This window comes from Mustela putorius, unplaced genomic scaffold (assembly GCF_011764305.1).
Source record: "Mustela putorius furo isolate JIRA1106 unplaced genomic scaffold, ASM1176430v1.1 tig00003853_pilon_pilon_pilon, whole genome shotgun sequence".
Lineage (NCBI taxonomy): Eukaryota > Metazoa > Chordata > Mammalia > Carnivora > Mustelidae > Mustela > Mustela putorius.
Window position 1 is genome coordinate 45,626,728 of NW_025422005.1, and position 18,246 is coordinate 45,644,973.

At 43.9% G+C, this 18,246-nt stretch overlaps 1 protein-coding gene across 4 annotated transcripts in view; it reads right to left on the reverse strand.

Moving 5' to 3' along the window:
• Positions 1-590: 590 nt before the first annotated feature.
• DAB1 (DAB adaptor protein 1) overlaps positions 591-18,246 on the reverse strand; it is a 1,133,694-nt gene continuing 1,116,038 nt past the window's right edge. For 3 of the 4 annotated variants that reach the window (XM_004751624.3, XM_004751628.3, XM_004751626.3), the window contains 3 exons: positions 16,087-16,214; positions 15,613-15,723; positions 591-3,798 (listed from right to left, as the gene is read on the reverse strand). In XM_004751624.3, the coding sequence (XP_004751681.1) occupies positions 15,628-15,723; positions 16,087-16,214 (224 nt within the window). In that variant the 3' untranslated portion in view covers positions 591-3,798; positions 15,613-15,627. The remainder of the gene's footprint in view (positions 3,799-15,612; positions 15,724-16,086; positions 16,215-18,246) is intronic. The other variant, XM_004751627.3, reaches the window with a different exon arrangement.

Here is an 18,246-nt window from a genome sequence, read left to right on the forward strand (position 1 = left end):
ACTCTTTGAGGGTGAAGATTAACCTTGTTGTTCAAACCAACAGTTTAGCAGGTGTTTTTTAGAGGAAGACACAACTCACAGATCTAGTCCTGGGGTCTTTCCCAATTTTGGAAGACTGGTGCTACCTGGAAGTCCAAACAACACAACTATACAGGGTGTGACTTTCTGACCACATTCTCCTCATTCTTCGCTGTAATCCTTCTCCAAGCATACCAAGTGTCTGAAGTCAATGGAAGATGAGCTGATCTAACTACTCCATGAAGCTTTCTCTTTCTGGCCCAGTGCCAGGAAGACTGAGGTCTTTGCCCAGTCAGATGGAAGCTTACAGAGAAGCAATCTCATCTTCCAATCCTCTGCCAAAGTATCCACTGGAAACTCGTGGAATAAAACCAGGCTAAGCTGTTGTTCTCAAACATGTTTATTTGTTAACAGTTATACATGGTGTGTTACAGAAATTAATGGAAAATTTCTAAAAATTTCACTGTTGTTGAATGTATTGTACATAAAGTTAAAAATAATGTGTCCATATATGTTAACAAACTGTCATCTGAGGTAAAGTTAAAGTAGGTCTAGAAATGTACTGCAAACAGTCATTTTCTCTTTCTCATCTTTATTAAAAAAATATGTGTCAGAACGCAGAAATTGAAATGAACCAAACCCACAGAGTAAACATTTTTTTTTTTTAAAAGAAGGTGCCCGGTACATGACATGATGGGATCTCAGCAGACACTGGGATGAGTACAGATCATAAAGGAAGTCTGTGGTACGGGGAGATCGGAGAGCTATGGGTCATGGGGACAGAATGACAGGTGGCGTTTCCCTGGTTTCAAAATTTAAAGTGACAAATTTAGTGCTAGTGAAGGATGAGGAATTAACAGTTGCACACACAGATTTTTCTATCGATCTAACCGGAACTGGGCAGACTCCCCATGGCCTTTTGGTACTGGCTCCTCGGCTCTTACTTGGGAATTCCACTGTACTCTTGGGATAGGATACGGTGATTCTGAGCTCACCCAACAGCGCTCATGAAAACTCAGAATTCTGCCAATGATCACAAGGATGGCAGTTACAAAATCTCGAGTTTATTTCCCTCACTTTCATGCATCACACGGGCATCTTGGTTAAGTCCAGAGTCAGTTTACACGTCCAGTCGCATTCACTGAATGATGACAAGTCCACTGGGCTGTCAGTTTCTGCTGGGCGATTACCTCCAGATGGTGGACCCGAAACAGCAACACCAGTCAGCGTTCACTCGGAACATGTTACGAGCCACCCGAAGAATCGGTATAATGGTGTGATGCTGCATGACAAACTCCAGACAGCCACCGTGAGGGAGAAGATATAGCACCACTTGGTCAGAATCAGAACCACAGACAGCAGAGCAGCGGAAGCCATTTCCTTCAGGGGAACAGCCTATCCTACCCAATCCCCAGCAAACAGAATCGAACCAGTTTCAGGACGACTCTCTCATCACACTTCTCCCATTGTCCCTTCCTGTGAAAGGATGACTTAATTATAAAATGGATGCACATTCCTGGAGAAATCACGTGGACCAACAGGTGACAGTTACAGTGGGGGATAAATGGCCCTTCTCACTTTTCTGGTTCCTTGGACCTTCCACCTTAAGATGACATTGACATAGATTCTTAAGGACATTTGGTCAGTTGAACTAACTGGAAAAAAAATATCATGTTCCAGTGACCTGACGGTGTACAACTGGGGCCTCGAGCAGTAATGATTACCTTGATTTCGATTTTCTCTTTGTCAACAAGTATACCTTCTTTCCAATCACTTTACTTTCTATTGGTAGGAAGAGCCACAGTATACAGGCCTATTTAAGTCAATCAGATCAGTGTCAAAAGAATGCTACTTTCCCGATTTGAAAACCAAGTAATAACAGGTAACCCCAAATCCAGTTAGTCAGACGGTCCTCTAACGCTTTCTCCTTAGTGTTAAACCACTAAATTCGACATACTGGAACTGCATAGGAACATCAGGAAAACACACGTGACCTGTAGAACAATTCTCTGTAGGGCAAAAATATATAGATTCTTTATGAAAATTATGTGCTAAACATACAAACTGAACACTGCACTTTTTGTCTCAGAAGTGTAAAAAAAAGGAAGCTTAAACTCTTCTGTTCCACATACAAACAGTCCAGTGATCTCTATGGGGGGGTGGGGTGGATGGGAGTGAAGATGTGGGAGGGAGTTTCAGAATCTGAAGGCCAGGCCTTCAGAATGGGAGCGTTTTCTTGTTTTCCGCCAATGGCGGGTACTCCCGTGGAAAGGCTGGAGTCGACGGTGGGGTCACGTGCTCCCTTCCTGTTCACTAGCTGCTGATCGGCCACATGCTCTGCCAGCTGTCCCTGAACTCCAGCTTCCTCCCATATGCTCCACAGCAACATCTGGAGAGGGAGCCCCATCCATCAAGTTTGTCACGTCCTGCACTCAATCTGCTACCTTCTCTACAGTGTAATGGCATTATTAAAAAGCATTTTCATTAACATTTATATTTACAAAAAAAAAAAAAAACTGGCAATTTTTTTTTTTCATTAGAACTCCTTAAAGCCATTTCCCTTAAATATTTAAAGAGTTTAATGGTAAGGTTTTTTTTTTCTTTCTTTCAAGTTATAAAATAAAAATCCCATTTGAATTTTCTGATGTACAAAAAGAGATAGAGATGAACCATTGTGATCCCGGAATCAGTTTGTTATTCTGAATATTCATGTCACCATCATTCCACTAGCAGGTCGGTTTTAAGATCCAAAACCACATTACCAGGATTGTACCAGAAGTATTTGGCAAATGACTTTTCTTTGAAAATGGCACGTGAAGAAGACACTTGTCTGCATAGCATCACAGCAGCAAGATATCGGAAAAATAAAAAATATCATTTTATGGTACTTAGAGTTTGAGCTTCTGAGAAAATCAGATGCATTTTCCATCCTTCTCATCAATGGGATCCAATGTCCTTTCCTACTCACAGAATGAAGGTTCCAGCCGAAAGCTGTCTCTCTTCGCCAGGATGCAGAATAGCTAAAGGGTTGTTTTGGCAACATTCTTGATCATAAATAACCACTTATTTGTCTTGTGATTTTCAAGTAAATTCATTTCAGATGAGGCTTTTCTTTTCCAGTTAGATTTCCTCACTGTAACTAAAAAAAGTCAAAAGCAATACAAAAATTTTTACACCCATTAATTTTCAAACATGACAAAGGAGAGGGGGAAAGATGGCAGACCAGGCCCTGTGGAGTGATGAAAAGACATCGTCATATGTCGACAGGCATATGGATGAGGAGACTGTAGTCATGGAGGACCTCTTGCTTTTGTCTCAAAGAAGTCAGTGCCAACCCTGCTGTCACTCTCTGAGGCCTGTCACTCCACACTTGATGTCTTTACAGCGGTCAACAGGTCAAGAAATAAAAAGAGAATTATGATTTTGCGTACTGGGTCATCTTAAACCCACACTAAAAGAGCTCAGAATATTTGTCGGCTAAGCGTGATTTGCTTGATTTGCGATTGAATGTTGGGTATAATTTTTTTATACTTTTCTGATTTTTTTTTTTTTGTGCTGCCATAGTTATCTGCCATTGGTTGCCAAAAACTCTTAGTTCCCTCTTCCAAATGAGTCCCGTTGGGCAATCATGAATTTTGTTGTGAGATGAGGTGAGGTGGAAGAATACAAGAGAGCCTGTCGCGATGCTGATGTCCATGCCAGTCTTGAAGCACCGGCCGTGAGCTCACCTCGATGCTACTTCTTAGGTCTGTTGATCTGCGCATAGAGAGGCTCCAGCTCCTGGGGACAGAGGGACAAAGTGAGACCCGCTCTTTTCCAGATAGGATTTTCTGAGACAGTGAGGGAAGGAGGGTTTGGGATAAGAACAGAAAGATGACAGTTTATGATGGATGACCTTAGTTAATTTTCGGATTATTTGATCATGATGCATGTCGTTCTGGCAACTTGTTTTAATCATCAAGAATAACTACTCACCCAGTTTGGCTTTGGTTTTCAAACTGAGACTGGTTTCCCAGTGAGAGGGAAAAAAGCATGGTATACCCGAGAGAACTGGGCAAGCAGTGTGGGTAGGATACTTGGCCTTTCTAGGCCTCAGTTTTCCCAACCATTAAATGGGAAAATACTGTTCTTCCTATGGGGTTCTTGGGAGAATTAGAGATAATACATGTAAAGCATCTAGCACAGTGCTTGGCGGTAAGAGGTCTTCAGAAAATGGTAACCATCATCCTGAGTCAAGTGCACATTTCTCCAACATAGCTTTATGAATGTCTACTTGAAACCGCAGAAATTCTATTTCAAACGGCTCTTTGGTTTCCACAAGCAGTGAGGACGGGGCACACTCTGGAGTGAGAGAAACAGCAATTAGGATGTTAGCTCTTAGTTAAGAGCTTCCGGGACTGGTTTCCAACCAATCTCCCACTTCAGGGTTGGCCCATCATTTGCTTGTACCTGTGGAACTGGCTGTCCTGAGACAGACACCAGGATTTTCACCAGTACAGAATAAAGCAAATCCTCAGTCCAAAGGGAGATGGGAAATGGTGTTCAGCCCTGCTAGAACTACTTCAGACTTCTTCATGTTGAAATGGTCCAAGATGTGCTGTCCAAGCAGATCAGATCAGGGCTCTGGTCTTAAGCATACATAGGCCCTTCTTTCAAACCGACCTGTTGCTGTCACTCTTGGATATTTGTGCCAGAATTAAATGGACACGGTAACATCTTCATTCTGTCATGCTTCTCTATTGGCCTGCGTCTTGCCATATGGGTATAGAGCCTTTCTATCTGCTTATTTTCTTGAACCATCAGATTGAACTGAGATTCTGGGAGCCCTGACCATGTATCTGGCACCATGCTAGCTATCTTCAAGTACATTATCTTTTTAACTCCTCACAGCAGTTAGAGCAAACAGATGCTTTATCTCCTTTGCAAATGGGAAATCACATAGAGAGAAGTTAAGTAATTTTTTCATGGTCCTACGGCTGGTGAGTTTGGGACATGAGATCCGAAAGTGGGGCCCAGTGCTTTTTCCAGTCTATTATAACAACTGTCACATAAAAGGAAAGACCAATCATTCGGACTGTAGTGTTGCAGAGTGCTTCGGAGTTCACAAAGCACCCTTGTGTCTTATTTCATCTGCCTAATGGTGCTGGGAGTGGCTTTCATTCTATCCGTCTCATTTTGCAGATAACAATTGAAGGTCAGAGAAGGGGTGTGATCGCAAGGTCATCTGCTGCACTTCATAGATCATACTGCTTGCTTTTACCCTAAAGTAGAAATGGACTAGGAGAGAATTTTGTCCAGATCCATCCTTTTACAGATGAAGAATCTGAAGCCTAGAGAAAGGAGTTTCTGTTTCTCTAGAGCCACTGGATTCAGTGGCTGGGGCGCTCGACCCTGCGCAGGAAACATCCCAGTTATCTGGACTCCCTGAGTGTGTTAAAATAGTGGAAGTTGGACCTAGGGATGGACTGCAGTATGAAAAGGTTATAGTTCCTACAGATATAAAAATTGAATTTATCAACCAACTTTCCCAAACTGGCTTGTCTGTAATAGAAGTGACCAGCTTTGTGTCCTCCAGATGGGTACCACAGGTTTAAGGTTCTATTTTGTAATAAAATTGGAAAAGACAGGAGTTACTAACATTATACATATTACTCAGCATTCAATATCAACTTGCACTGTAGCTAGTATGAGTTTCACTACTGTATCCAAAGCAAAACTTATATTTAAGAGCAATAATGTCAACAACTCTACTGGTTATACTTTCTTTCTTTCTTTTTTTTTTTTCATGCTAAAGGTATAATTCAATATTTTGGGATTTTTTTTTTTTCCCCCAAAATCCCATGGTTACTTAGAAACCATGTCATGGATAGAATCCAAGACTCCTGCCATCCAATCCAAGATGACCTCTCCTGGACCACATCATGACGATTCTTCCAGGGAAAAGCATCTTCCTACCCTTTGAGGCCCCCTATTCTGTAACAGAACAGACTACCGAGAACACTGGTCTGTTCCTCCAAGTTTTCCACCCGTGACACTTCATACTACTCTTGGGAATGTAAAAAGTATATGTAATCCTTCGCCCAAATGCCGGATCACAGAAAATATGGAAGCCCATTATTCCATATCCCACCTCTGCCTTGCTGCTTGGCAGGCCCTTCTGCTTGTCCACATATGTTGCCCTAGCATAGTAGGTGCTCAATGAAGTTTGGTTGGATTCACAAATGACTATGATAGTTTCTGCTTTCTTCACTGTTCTGATCACTTGGTCCTAAATACACTGCAGTTTGCCTTTTTTCTCTCAAAATCTAATCTAGCAAAATCTATAGCAAGTTATTATACACTTGACCCTGCCAATGCCTTGAAATGTTTCAAACCCCTGTTTCAAGGCCAATGCCCACCGTGATACTGTGTGTTTGTGTTCTGCAGGTGGGGCTGTGGGTGGAGCCAAGGTAGAGTAGTGATGTCAAGGACAAGTTCAGGGGAACAGAAATGTGGTCTGCCTGCGCCAGGCTAGAGGATGTATCTTTATCTTCCTTGGGTAGAACTGCTCAGCCCACTCTTCTTTTTGGATACCCTAAGAAGTCAGGCTGCCTTGATCTCACCCTACAGTTTGCTCTCTTCTAATTCTGGAAACTAATTTATTCAACTGAGAATGACACCTAAAAACAGAAGAAGACAGCAGGCTCAGACAGGGTAATTAATGCCACACTGCATTAACTTTCTGCAGCTGAGATAAATATTCACACATCTCCTGCTTGCCGGAATTCAGCTTCAAATACCCATCACAACAGCAGTAAGGACTGTAGTCAACTCTCAATTATCCCCACTAATGAAGGGGAGCAGTGGTGTGGAAAACCCCAAGCAGCAGATAATCCCAAAGTCTGACACCGTGATGCATTATACGTTTTGGCAATAGCTTTACCTTCCCTGTTATAGAATCTTAGACTGTCAGAGCTGGAGGGGAGTAAGAAATCATTGGATCCAGAAATCTCCGACCTGGCTTCTGGCAAGGTCGTGATGGGTTCTTCAGGCTATTTTCAATATTCCAAAAGCCTAAGTGGAATCATACATTAACACAGCATCCTGTTGATATTTTTGTTTTCTTCTGGCAGCTTTGACCACATCTCTGGCCTCCTTCAAATCCTTCAGAGGCTCACCATCACCCACAGAGTAAAGTCAAATCTCCTTAGCTGGGCACATTCATCTCATCGTCCATTAGAGCTAATAAATGTCCCTTCTAGAGTGTGAATCAAAGCTCAACCTTCAGTCACCTAAATTATGTTTTCTTTTTCTTCTTTTTTTCTTCAATGTCTTTATGCCTCTGGCAGAATGATTTTTTTGAAATGGATTTGGTCATGCCATTCTCCTTCTCAAAAACAACCATCCTGACTTCTTATTACCCCAAGGAAAATACAACCCCCTTGGGATGGTACACAGCAGGTGTACTTTCCAACATGGCCAGCATCATCCACTTACTTTCTCTCTCCTATGCCCCACCTTCCGGTCACCTCACATGACAGGAATTCCCTGGCTCTGAGACTCTGTTCAGGCAGTTCCTTGTGCCTTCGGGGACTCCCTTTGTACTGCGACAGGAGTTCAACTTTCAGACCCCGCTCCTACATAAAGGCTTCCTGGACTCTGCAGGTGATGTGGGCCACTCTGTCTCACTCAGAACTGAGGCATGGTGGAGCTCACTGTGTGGAACGCACTAGAAGATCAGATGATGCAGTGCAGACAGAGGTCTATACAGGGCACTGAAGGAGTCTAGGACCCAGGGACTCTGTTACTTAACTCCTCTACGTTCCAGATTCTTCCCTAGTAAAATCAGGCTATCCTCTCTTTCAGAGCTGTGGTAAGGATTGAAGAAGAAAAAATATATCTATTATCAAGCCCAGAGCCTGCTACAGAAAGGTGAGTTCCTTTTCGCCTGGGTATATGTTTTTCTTGTTTGTTTAAATTTTAATAGCTTTTTTAAAAATTATTTTTATTAACATTTAATGTATTATGAACCCCAGGGGTACAGGTCTGTGAACCATCAGGCTTACACACTTCACAGCACTCGCCATAGCACATACCCTCCCCAGTGTCCATAATGGGTATGTGGTTTTATCCTTCCTTTGCAGAAGATGGTTTCAGGCCTGATGATCCCCTAAATGGGGCTTCTCCTTCATAGCACCTAAGAGCTCCTGTCCCTGGGCTCTGTTAGGAAGTGTAATAATGGCTCTGGGGTACCCAGGGACATAGTGCAGAAAGAATGTGGAGTTAATCTAGAGAAACTTATCACACCGCTCTGTGGATAAGAGACTTCCACATGTTTGCAGGGTATTTCCAGTGTGAATTATGGTCTCACGTACAGGAGCCGTGTAGAATCACAGAATTAGGGTAATAAAAGCTTCTATTTACAGAAGAACTGGCAGTCTGTCAGGTCATTCTTATCTCACATGCACGCTCTCACTTGGGTGTCACACAGAAACTGTACACTGGATATTCCTATCTCTCCTTAGAGCAAAGAAGCAGGCCTCTTCCAAGCTTGGTGACTTGCCCAAGATCACTCAGCCTGCACAGTGCAGAGCTGGATGTAACCAGGTTTTTTTGTTTTGTTTTTTTTTTAGCTTTCTTTTTTATTGCAGTATAATATAAACGGCATAGCATTTGCCATTTTAATCATTTTAAGTGTCCAATCCAGTGCCGTTAATTATGTTTGCAATGTTGGACAACACTTTCATCACCCAGACTGTACTCATTAAGCAGTATCTCCCCATTCCCCCACAGCCCCAACCCCCGGGGAAACTCTGATTTCTATTTCTTCCATTTCTAGGACTTCTCCTATTCTCATTTTAAAATCAGTTTCATTGAGGTATGATTTGCATACAACACAACGTTCTCATTTTAAGTGTACAGTTTGATGAGTTTTGACAAGCATATACACTGTGTGGTCCTCCTCACCACACTCAAGTTATAGAACTTCCAGAACCTTCCCTATGTCCTTCTTAGACAATATCTCCCTCTGGCACCAGCAACCGCTGATCTGCTTTTGACCACTACAGATTAGATTTGTCCTTGCCTAGAGTTTCAGGGAAACGTATCCAGGTGTCCTTAAGCCCACTGTCCTCTCCACTACCACGTGCTCCCTCTTGTAGAACATCAAAGCGAGAAGGGCCCTCAGCCTGACCCTTCTTCCCTGCAGGAAGAAAGTGAGGCCCCAGACTTGAGAGCTGTTTTTCTTAAAGTTGCATCAGAAACGGGGTGGTGGGGAGGCAGCAGCCCAGGGTAGGGTCTCCTACTTCTGTGCTTCCTCACCTCCCCCATCCAGGTGGCCCCACCTTTTTGGGTTGATGGGCAGAAGCAAATACTTTCCTATCCTGTCTTATAATGAGCCCCCCCTTTAAAGGCACCTAAATTAAGCTTAGCCCTCTGCACCCCTTTCAATTTTATTATGTGTGTTTTGGGAAACCTGGGCCACAGCTATCAAAGATACGTCCCGTGAAAAAATGTTCAGCGGAGAGAAGCCGTGGCATGCTGAGAAAGGTGGTCTCCGATGTGAGAGCAAAGGGCGCCATGCAACCTGCTTGCCGAGCGAGCCCGTCTAAGCTTGGGGGGCAGAGCAACATCTAGCCAAGCCAGGGTTCCAACTGGAGCCACACGGGAGCCAAAGCTCGAGTCCCTCAGCAACACCCTGCCCAGGCAATCACGAGCCCCAACATCGGGGCCCGGTTCCGTGGGCTTTTACATGTCCTGTCCTCACAAACATAAAAGCCAGTGTACAGCCAGAGAGCGGACATGAGGCTGAAATAAAGAACTTATAAAGTTTCACCTGAAGACATGAAGATAGTCATCAAAAAACACTGCGGTCTCAGAGGCGGGAAGAGCCCAGCAATCCTAACTTCTAACTGCATGAACTTAGGCAAAAATTTTATCTGGGCCTCAGTTTCTTAATCGCTAAAATGGGGCTTGTAATATCTACCTTGAGGGGTTGTGACAAGTAATAAATGAGCTCAAATGGCATAAAAGATTTTAACAAGTGCTGGGAGTCTTTGGATAAAAAGGAAAAGCAAAAACCCACAACACTCTCTGATCACTTTCGCCCTGAAGGTCGGCCTTTGAGGATAGGAAAGTCTTTCAAACACAGGATGAATTTAAAGGCAGTGCTGACACTGCTGCCAAGTGCACCTGCTTCCTGAGGTCTCGGGGTGCTGAAACCCACTTGGTGAAACCAGAGAAGCAGAATCTGAGTCTCAGGGCGGGAGGGGGTGTGTCCTGCATATGTTCTGATCAATTCTGCATTTCTCCAACAATGACGGACACTGATCACCTGCTTTGAACACACGCATCATCTTTCTTGACCCTGTCACACAGCAGATGAGACATTGAGGTTGCCGACGCCAGTTCTCTGCTATAAGCAAGGGTATTGTCTAAACTAAACTCCTGGTCGTCAGGAGTCGGCCCTTGGTCTCAGGCCAATAATGCCTAGGAACCCAAATCAAGTCAGCATATTGAAGGGTCCTCTGTCCTGTCCTTTGTTGGAATAAGGAAAGCTGGGGGGAGGGGTGCTGCAGAAGGTCTTGTTTGTGGATTGGGTCTTTCATGCTCTGAGCCGGTGACCCAGGCAGGTTAGGAGACCGGAGAATGTCAGCCGGGAGGGCATATGGGAATTGCTTTACAGAAGAGAAGACCAAAGGCTGGAAATGAAGCCATCTGCCTCAAGTCACAGAGCTGTTAAGTCGAAGCGAAGCTGCTAAAACTCCCGTATTCTGGTCTGGATGAGAGCTCTTGAGTTATTTAATCTGGGTGCAGATTCAAATCCTAGCCCCATGATGAGTGAATCTTAGGATTTCTAAGCCATTGACCTCTTCACCTCACCTGTCCTATCTGTGAAATGGGAATGATAAAAATACTTAAGTGGGTTCCCTGGAGGATTCAATTAGGTGATGTTTATCAAAAGTGTTATAAACATGCTAGGAATTTTAAGATCTACTTTGTTAGTGGTAGTAAATGAAGGGCATGGTGATTGCCTTCTGCAGAGTGATTCTAGAAACAGCGAGTGGGATCTAAATCAGAGGTCAGCTAATTTTGGTGGCTTTTTGTTTTTAATAATTAATTCAATAAAGTATTTTAAGTATTACTGGAACTGAGCCACATCCATTCCTTCATGCACTATCTTTTCCTGCTTTCTTTCTCTCATGGTGGAGTAGATTCATTGCAACGGAGACCTGGCCCACAAGGCATAGATAGTTACAAAGAGTCTGCTGATCTCTGGGTGAAATGATCAGCATATCCTGCTTGTGCCCACTCCACTAGTGGCTTAAAACCATATTGAAAGCTTGCTGTGCCCCATCTGGTTTTCTCCTTTGACCTCCAGATAAACTCCAGCAACCCTCTGCATTGCTACTTGGGTGTCTCATGGGCATCTCAAGTGCAGCTGGAGGTCGGAAGTAAACTGCTCTCTCTCTGGTCAAGCATGCCGTCCTGCTGTTTAGCACAGTGACTCGGCACCCCCTAGATTCCCAGATCAGGAATGTGGGATTCATCCTAGGTTATGTCCTCATCCTCACTTCCCATTTTCCTTCAGACTTAACCTTCTCTTGATTTCATCTTTTAAATATTTCTGGGCACCAAGGCCCCATCTCTCCGTCCTGGCTGACCAGGCCCTCACCTGGGCCCTTCCTATCCCCTGACTGCATGAATCCCAACACTTTGGTTTGGACTTGGCTCTGAGCACTATGTCCAAGAGACGGACAGATTATTTTCTTTCTTTCTTTCTTTTTTTTTTTTTTTTGGTTTGTTTGTTTGTTGTATTTGTGGTTCTCTGATTTAAGGCTCTGTTCCTTCATTCTATTTAAAACCGAAATAGCAACAATAATTCCAAATACATGTATTCTGCTTTCAAAGCTTATAAAGCACTTTCATATTCATGATTTCTGATTCTGGAACAGCCTGGGGAAGGAGCTGTTATAATTAATTATCCACATGCATCCATGTGAGGGACCAGGGTATAAAGGGGTTACATGCTTGCTTAAGGTCACCTGCTTTAAAACCATAATCCAGACCTAAATCGCCGACTCCACGCATTTTTTCTCTCTCTTTTTAAAGAGATTTTGTTTTTGTTTTTGTAGATTCTTCCTCCTAAGGCATTTGAAGTTCAGCCTTCTTTTCCCTCGAACACCAGAAATCCATCAGGTAATATTTCCCATGTCTTGGGTTCCCGCTACGAAGATCGGTATTAAAAACATGACAGCGCCATATTATTTATGGCAATATCCATTGTTACTAAGGGAGACAGACCAAACAATTCCCCATTGTTATAGATGCTACTTTGACTTGACAGCTGGGCAAGTCTGATAGGCAGTTTATTTACTTAGCCATTTAACCAAATAAATGTTTTCATTTTTCTTTCATCTCCTCAAAAGCTAACATTTCGCCCTTAAAATTGCTCCAGCAACACGTCAGTGGAGTATAAATTACCTGCCATTCCCACACCAGTCATTACAATATTATTTTGGTTCTTTTTTCCTGCCCCTGTTGACCCAGTCTTTCAAAGACATGTGATTCTCCCAGACGGGAGGGTAGGGGGGAGAAAACAAAATAATTGAAGATATTTCCCTTTATTGCGAAAACAGAAATGCTGTATGAGATTGGTCCTGAAGCTTCCACCGGTGAAGACAGAGTCTGTTTGTTTCCTCTTGCTGTGGTGCGAGATGACTTTCACTTATCAATAGATGTCCCCCCTACCTACTAAGCATTGTGTGGGTATTTCTAATAAAAAGCAGCTGGGATAAAATGCAAGGGTGATAAGAACAAGACTCCTGCTTTCCAGCTGTATGAAGACAAAGGGGAAAAGAGAGCCACGGATGTGGCTTTCCCTGCATGGTATCCCTTCTTCAAATGTCTGGAAAGGCACTAAGGGATTGCAGTCAGGAGATTCCCCGTTGGGTGGATGAGTGAATGTGACAGAGGCGGGAGCGTCAAACGTGACTTGGGTTGCTAGGGATAGAAGGGCCCAGGAAGGCTCATTTGGACTTCCCTTGGGGTGGGTAGATGGGTGCGGGGGTCTTTGGGGATATGTCTGCAAGGCTGGCATCAGCCTGTTGGCCTGGGATTCTTGAGAGGCAATCATGATACTGCTAAGCTAAGTGTTCAAAGGGAGAAAACTGTTTCATTGTAGATTACAGTCCAGCCTTTTTGGGGTGGGAGCTATTGACTGTGACTTATAAGTCAACTGGAGACTGGTCATTTTTTGGAACGGAGAGGGGGTTCTGTGAGACCCTCATGGGGATCATTCTGATTAGAGAGCTTAGCTGTCAAAATTTTCTTTTCCTACTTTTTTTTTTTTCCCCCTCTGAAACTGTTTTAAGGCATATTGAAAACGACCTCCAGATAAAATCCAGCAGCTTTCTGGCACTTCTACATGGAGATGCCATCTCTATCCGGAGGCATATTGCAAATTAATTATCTGAGGATAGGAAATACAGAGCAAAACCTCCCAGCCAATGGCCTGGGTCCTGATGGTATAATGCATTCCATATCAAGGCAAAATATATAAAATCTAAGGTACTGGGGAACATGTATTGAGCATGTAGGATGATGACGGTGATGCTAGGGCTGATGACAGCTAAGATCTGTTGCGCGCTTTCTATGTGCCAGATGTTGTGCTCACCTCATTCTGTCCAAACAATAACCCTCTGAGGAGGACACTGTTTTTATCCTTATTTTCAAAAATAAGATAGACAATTACTATGAAATCTCATTAGGGTTTACAATTCTAAACTCAGTTTCCCTCCAGTGCCCAGATTTTTAAGCTGAGTTTTGAGCTGAGGGCTGAGTGTCTGTCTCCCTCCTAGAGACTGAATCACTATCTCTGCTAACCTAGCAGATGATACAAGCCTCTTCTAGAAGGTGAAGAAACCAAGACTCAAAAGAAATTATGGTTCTTGCCCAAGATTTCCTGGGCAAACTGGAGTTTGGATCCAAGTTCCAAATTCCGAGCTCTTCCTACTGCCCCATGGTCCGTCCATTTACAACTCTGCCACAGGACAGCCTGAGGCCCCAAGAAAGAGTTGGGCTTGTTTGTCTCCAGCTGAACAGGCGCATGAAGACAAGGGTTTGATACATTGATCTGCAAATGGTGTAAGTCATCTTTGTTTTCTAGAAGAACTTCAATTTTAGGATGATGTTAGCCGTTATACTGATGAATGGCTCTTGTCACCTCTAGTTCATTCATCAAATTTTTCAAGACAAGGTTGAGCATGTGAAATAAAACATACACAAGGGGTAGAAAACCTCTTGGGGAATCTTTTTAAGGCATCCACCCATAATCCCCAGCTCTTCTCTTTTCTGGAACATCGACTTTGTCTTTAATTCACCAGCTTCCCAAATAGCTTTGTAAGACAGAATTTTTAAAGGGGTTGTACGTGGCTTTGCATGGTGTGATGTGTTATTATATGCTGTTATACTGATAGAAAACGTGGCAAAATATACAGTATGTTAAGTTCTTTAATCATAAAATCTATTAGCAAAATACACTTTCCAAACACTGTATTAGCTTTCAGGAACTGTCAAAATAACTTCCATGTGAACTGAGAATGATTTCGAGGCAGACTCAGAATCCATTTATGAATGGTGAAAACTATTTACCATTTTAATGGCTCTCTCTGACCATGCTGTTCAGGACTAAAGAAGGGGAGCTCTGTGGGTAGAGCTTTGCAGTCCTACGCATTTATGGAAAACTAGGAAAGTATCTGAAAATTGAACACATTTGTCAAGGAGTGACCTCCAGAATCATGCCTGGGGAACGAGGTGTACTTCTGTCTCCCAAGAAGATTTGCTTCATCAGCTCCTCTTTTGATCAAATCAGAGGTATTGAAATTCGAGTGCCAAAAGCCACTTCTAGTGTATGTGAGTACACTTCTTTCAAAGTAGCTGCTGATGGGATATGAAGTGGTTCGGTGGTGAGCCGTACATTGCAGCACAGGTGCAAACAGCAGAGCCTCAAGCAAATGCTACGCATCTTTGAGCTCTGAATTTCACTTTTACGTTAGGAAGGGTGAGGGGGTGCCTGGGCTACCGTGATCGTACATCTCTAGCCATCTAATTTCAAGCACTGCTTGGTTTTGTTTCTTGGGATGTTTGGTTGGTGACCTCTTTAGATCTGCGGAGGGTAGGCAAATGCGGTGACGCTTTGTGTAAAAGATGAAAGCATCTGGATCAACCCCCCAGTGAGAAAGGAATCGGGGTGGGGGGACCGTGTCCATCTTGGAAGGCTGATGCTTTCTGAAACTGAATCCATGTTGAGGAATGGGGACCGTGCCTCATTCTATCACCACCATCCACTCAGCACGTATCATTAAGAAAAGATTATGACCATGTCCCACTCCTCACCCCTACCCCTACCTAGCAGTGTATGTCAAAGGTCATGCATCCATGAGGAAACACAAGATGGCAAACAGCAGGCAAGGAGAGACGGTGTGAACATCAGGGATGGGCTCAGGCAAGGAGAGATGGAGCGGACATCGGGGAGGTGACTTCGGAAATGGAGGGACAAGCCAAGGGAAAGCAGAGAGCTTACGGGTGAAGTAGATAAAAAGAACAGATACCTACCCAGACCTGTGCTATCTAGCTACCGGCCTGCGGACTTATATTATCACCACTGGGCTCCCCACTGGGCTCCCCAAATGGATCACTGTTGGATGAGGCCTGTGATCCATCAGGCTAGAACACAAGAAGATAACACTTTTTTTTTTTTTGGTCTTTTCAACAACGGAAAGCAGAAGACAGCTGGGCATAAATTCATGCATACATATAATCAGTTATTTTAAAAGGAGGCAGCAACAGCCGTTGGAGGACGCCACACCCACCCATGCAGGGCCGTGCTGAGCGACTCACGAAAGGACAACGCTTTTCAGCTGCTCATTTGATCATCAAAGAAAACGCCCCCTAGGGCCCCATTTAGAACCTGAGACTCTGAGCCAGCATTCTTTCCTATGTGGATTTCTTGGGCCACTGTCCATTTCATATACAGCAGTTTTAATTTTAAGGAAAAGCAGACCCAGAAAGAACAGACCAGCCACTTACAGCTTCTTGCCCTTCGCTCTTGCTGGGACTTTCAAAGCCCTCTTCAAAGATGTCATCCGTGGTGGGATCGCTGGCATGGGACGCAGATGATTTGGACGGAGAACTCTGTCGAGGGGCTGGGGTTGGAGCTACACAGAGACCAGGCACAAAGAGGGAACATCGTTAGGTGTCTGGCTGTGCCTGAGTACCTCCCACCAAGACCTCGGGGATCTGGTTATGATCAAGTCAAGTCCGGCACTCTGCTTTCTATCCCGAACATCTCCTCTGTACATATTGATCTCGTCCTGTCAGACACTTGACGGGAAGGAGTGGGTGCATACGGTTGGGGCAGGTGGTGGTTCTCTAGGAATGGCCCTTGGATCAGCAGCACGAGCACCTCTGGGAACTTGTTACAGATGCCGTCTTGGACCCCCGCCCCAGACTGATGGGCTCAGAAACTCTATTCGTATAAATATTTGAATCAACAGATCAGAGGATGGGGATGCACGTTTTGAGCACCTTCAGTTGCCATCAGACATTTTACGGATGGTATCTCTGACCCGCATAAAGCCTCTTTGAGGTAAGAGTGATTTCAGTTTCACAGCTCAGGGAAGTGAGGTCATGAAATTGCTTGAGGCCCTGTAGCTGGTGACTGGTTGAGGCAGGCCCCGTATCCTTACACATGGTAGGCATGCCTTGAACACGTGTTGAATGAAGAGTGTCTCTGTGATGTGGGAAAATGGGAGGGAGCCGCTGGCAGCTTTATGCCTCACTCCATAAGGACATGAGTCTTCTGTCCTAGCCTTCCCACATGTTCCTCCTCTCATTTGGTCCAGAGGTTATAACAAATATGCCATTTGAAGCTATTCTTCGTTCAATAATTTCTAATTTGGCTCTGAAAATGCCAGTCACTGGCTCAGCCCCAAATGAGGAGGTGGTGAGGCTTGATTTAGTAGCTAAATTTCGAATGGCACGGATAAGGCCCCCTCCCCCGCCATCATTGCCCAGAATTTCCAAAATCTGGCTGCTTATCAGACAGCAAGTGATTATCAAACTTGGTGAGTACCCTTTGCCTTGATGGGTCTATATTTAGATGAACGATGCTATTTGCTTGGCATTTTGTATTCACTGCATTCTCTAATGCAAATATGGCAAAATGGTGTTGGACCTATTTTTTCCTGATGAAGAAACTGCATCTCTGAGAGGTGAAGGGGCTTTTTCAGGGCCAACAGAGCCATGGAACAGGTGTGCTGAGATTTAACAGAGCTCTTTCTACACTGTCCAGCCAGCTGTGAGCTCTATTTCTACTTGACATTGGCCTTTGCTCTGACTGATTCTCCACTCAAAACATTCTGAAGGTGACGCTCATGGATAAAAGGAAGTCTGTTTTGTTTTGTGAGATGATTATGGAACGGACTCATACTAGTGGGTTTAAGTGAGATAAGCAGTATGAGAACCCCTCAGTGCTTGACAGCTGTTGAATAAATGTTAATGTAACCGGATTTCAAATTGGGTTTGAAGTGGCTTATTGCTTTCTGAAGGCTGAGAACCTGGGCTGAGCTGCCAATCTGAGAGAGGTTGTACTGGTCCTACCTATGAGAAGAAATCAATCAGAAGTATAATTAGGGGTTCATTTATGCAAGTGTTTTAGCCTTTAGAAGTTTTTTCTAGGATATCTGTATAATCTGAAAGAGTGGTTCTAAATTTGGGGCAGCTGAAATCCTAGGGGGCATCTGGCAAAATCTGGGGTCATTTTTGACTCTCAGGACAAGGGAGAGAGGATGTGTGCTTCTGGCATCTCATGGGCAGGGGGCAGGTACTTTGGTCAACATTCTACAAGTACAGTGCACACCCCACAACAAAGAATTATTTGGCCCCAAATATCAATAAAGCCTAGGTTGCGAAACCATGCTCTGAGACACGACAGTGGCTGAGGGGTCTTTGTTCTGTTCATTTCAATCTCTGTGACTTCTCCCAAATGTCTCCATGCACTAGATGCTACGCTAGCATCATGAGAAGTGTGTGAATGGTTTGGACCCATTTCCTGTCCTCAAGGAACTGAAACTTCCCCTTTATTTGTAGCCGGCATGCAAGTCCATTGCAAGAGAGACACTTGTTTTCAAAAGATGCCTGCTTATTTATGCGTGGCTCTCATTCTCCCAGCATTTCATTTTTTATTCA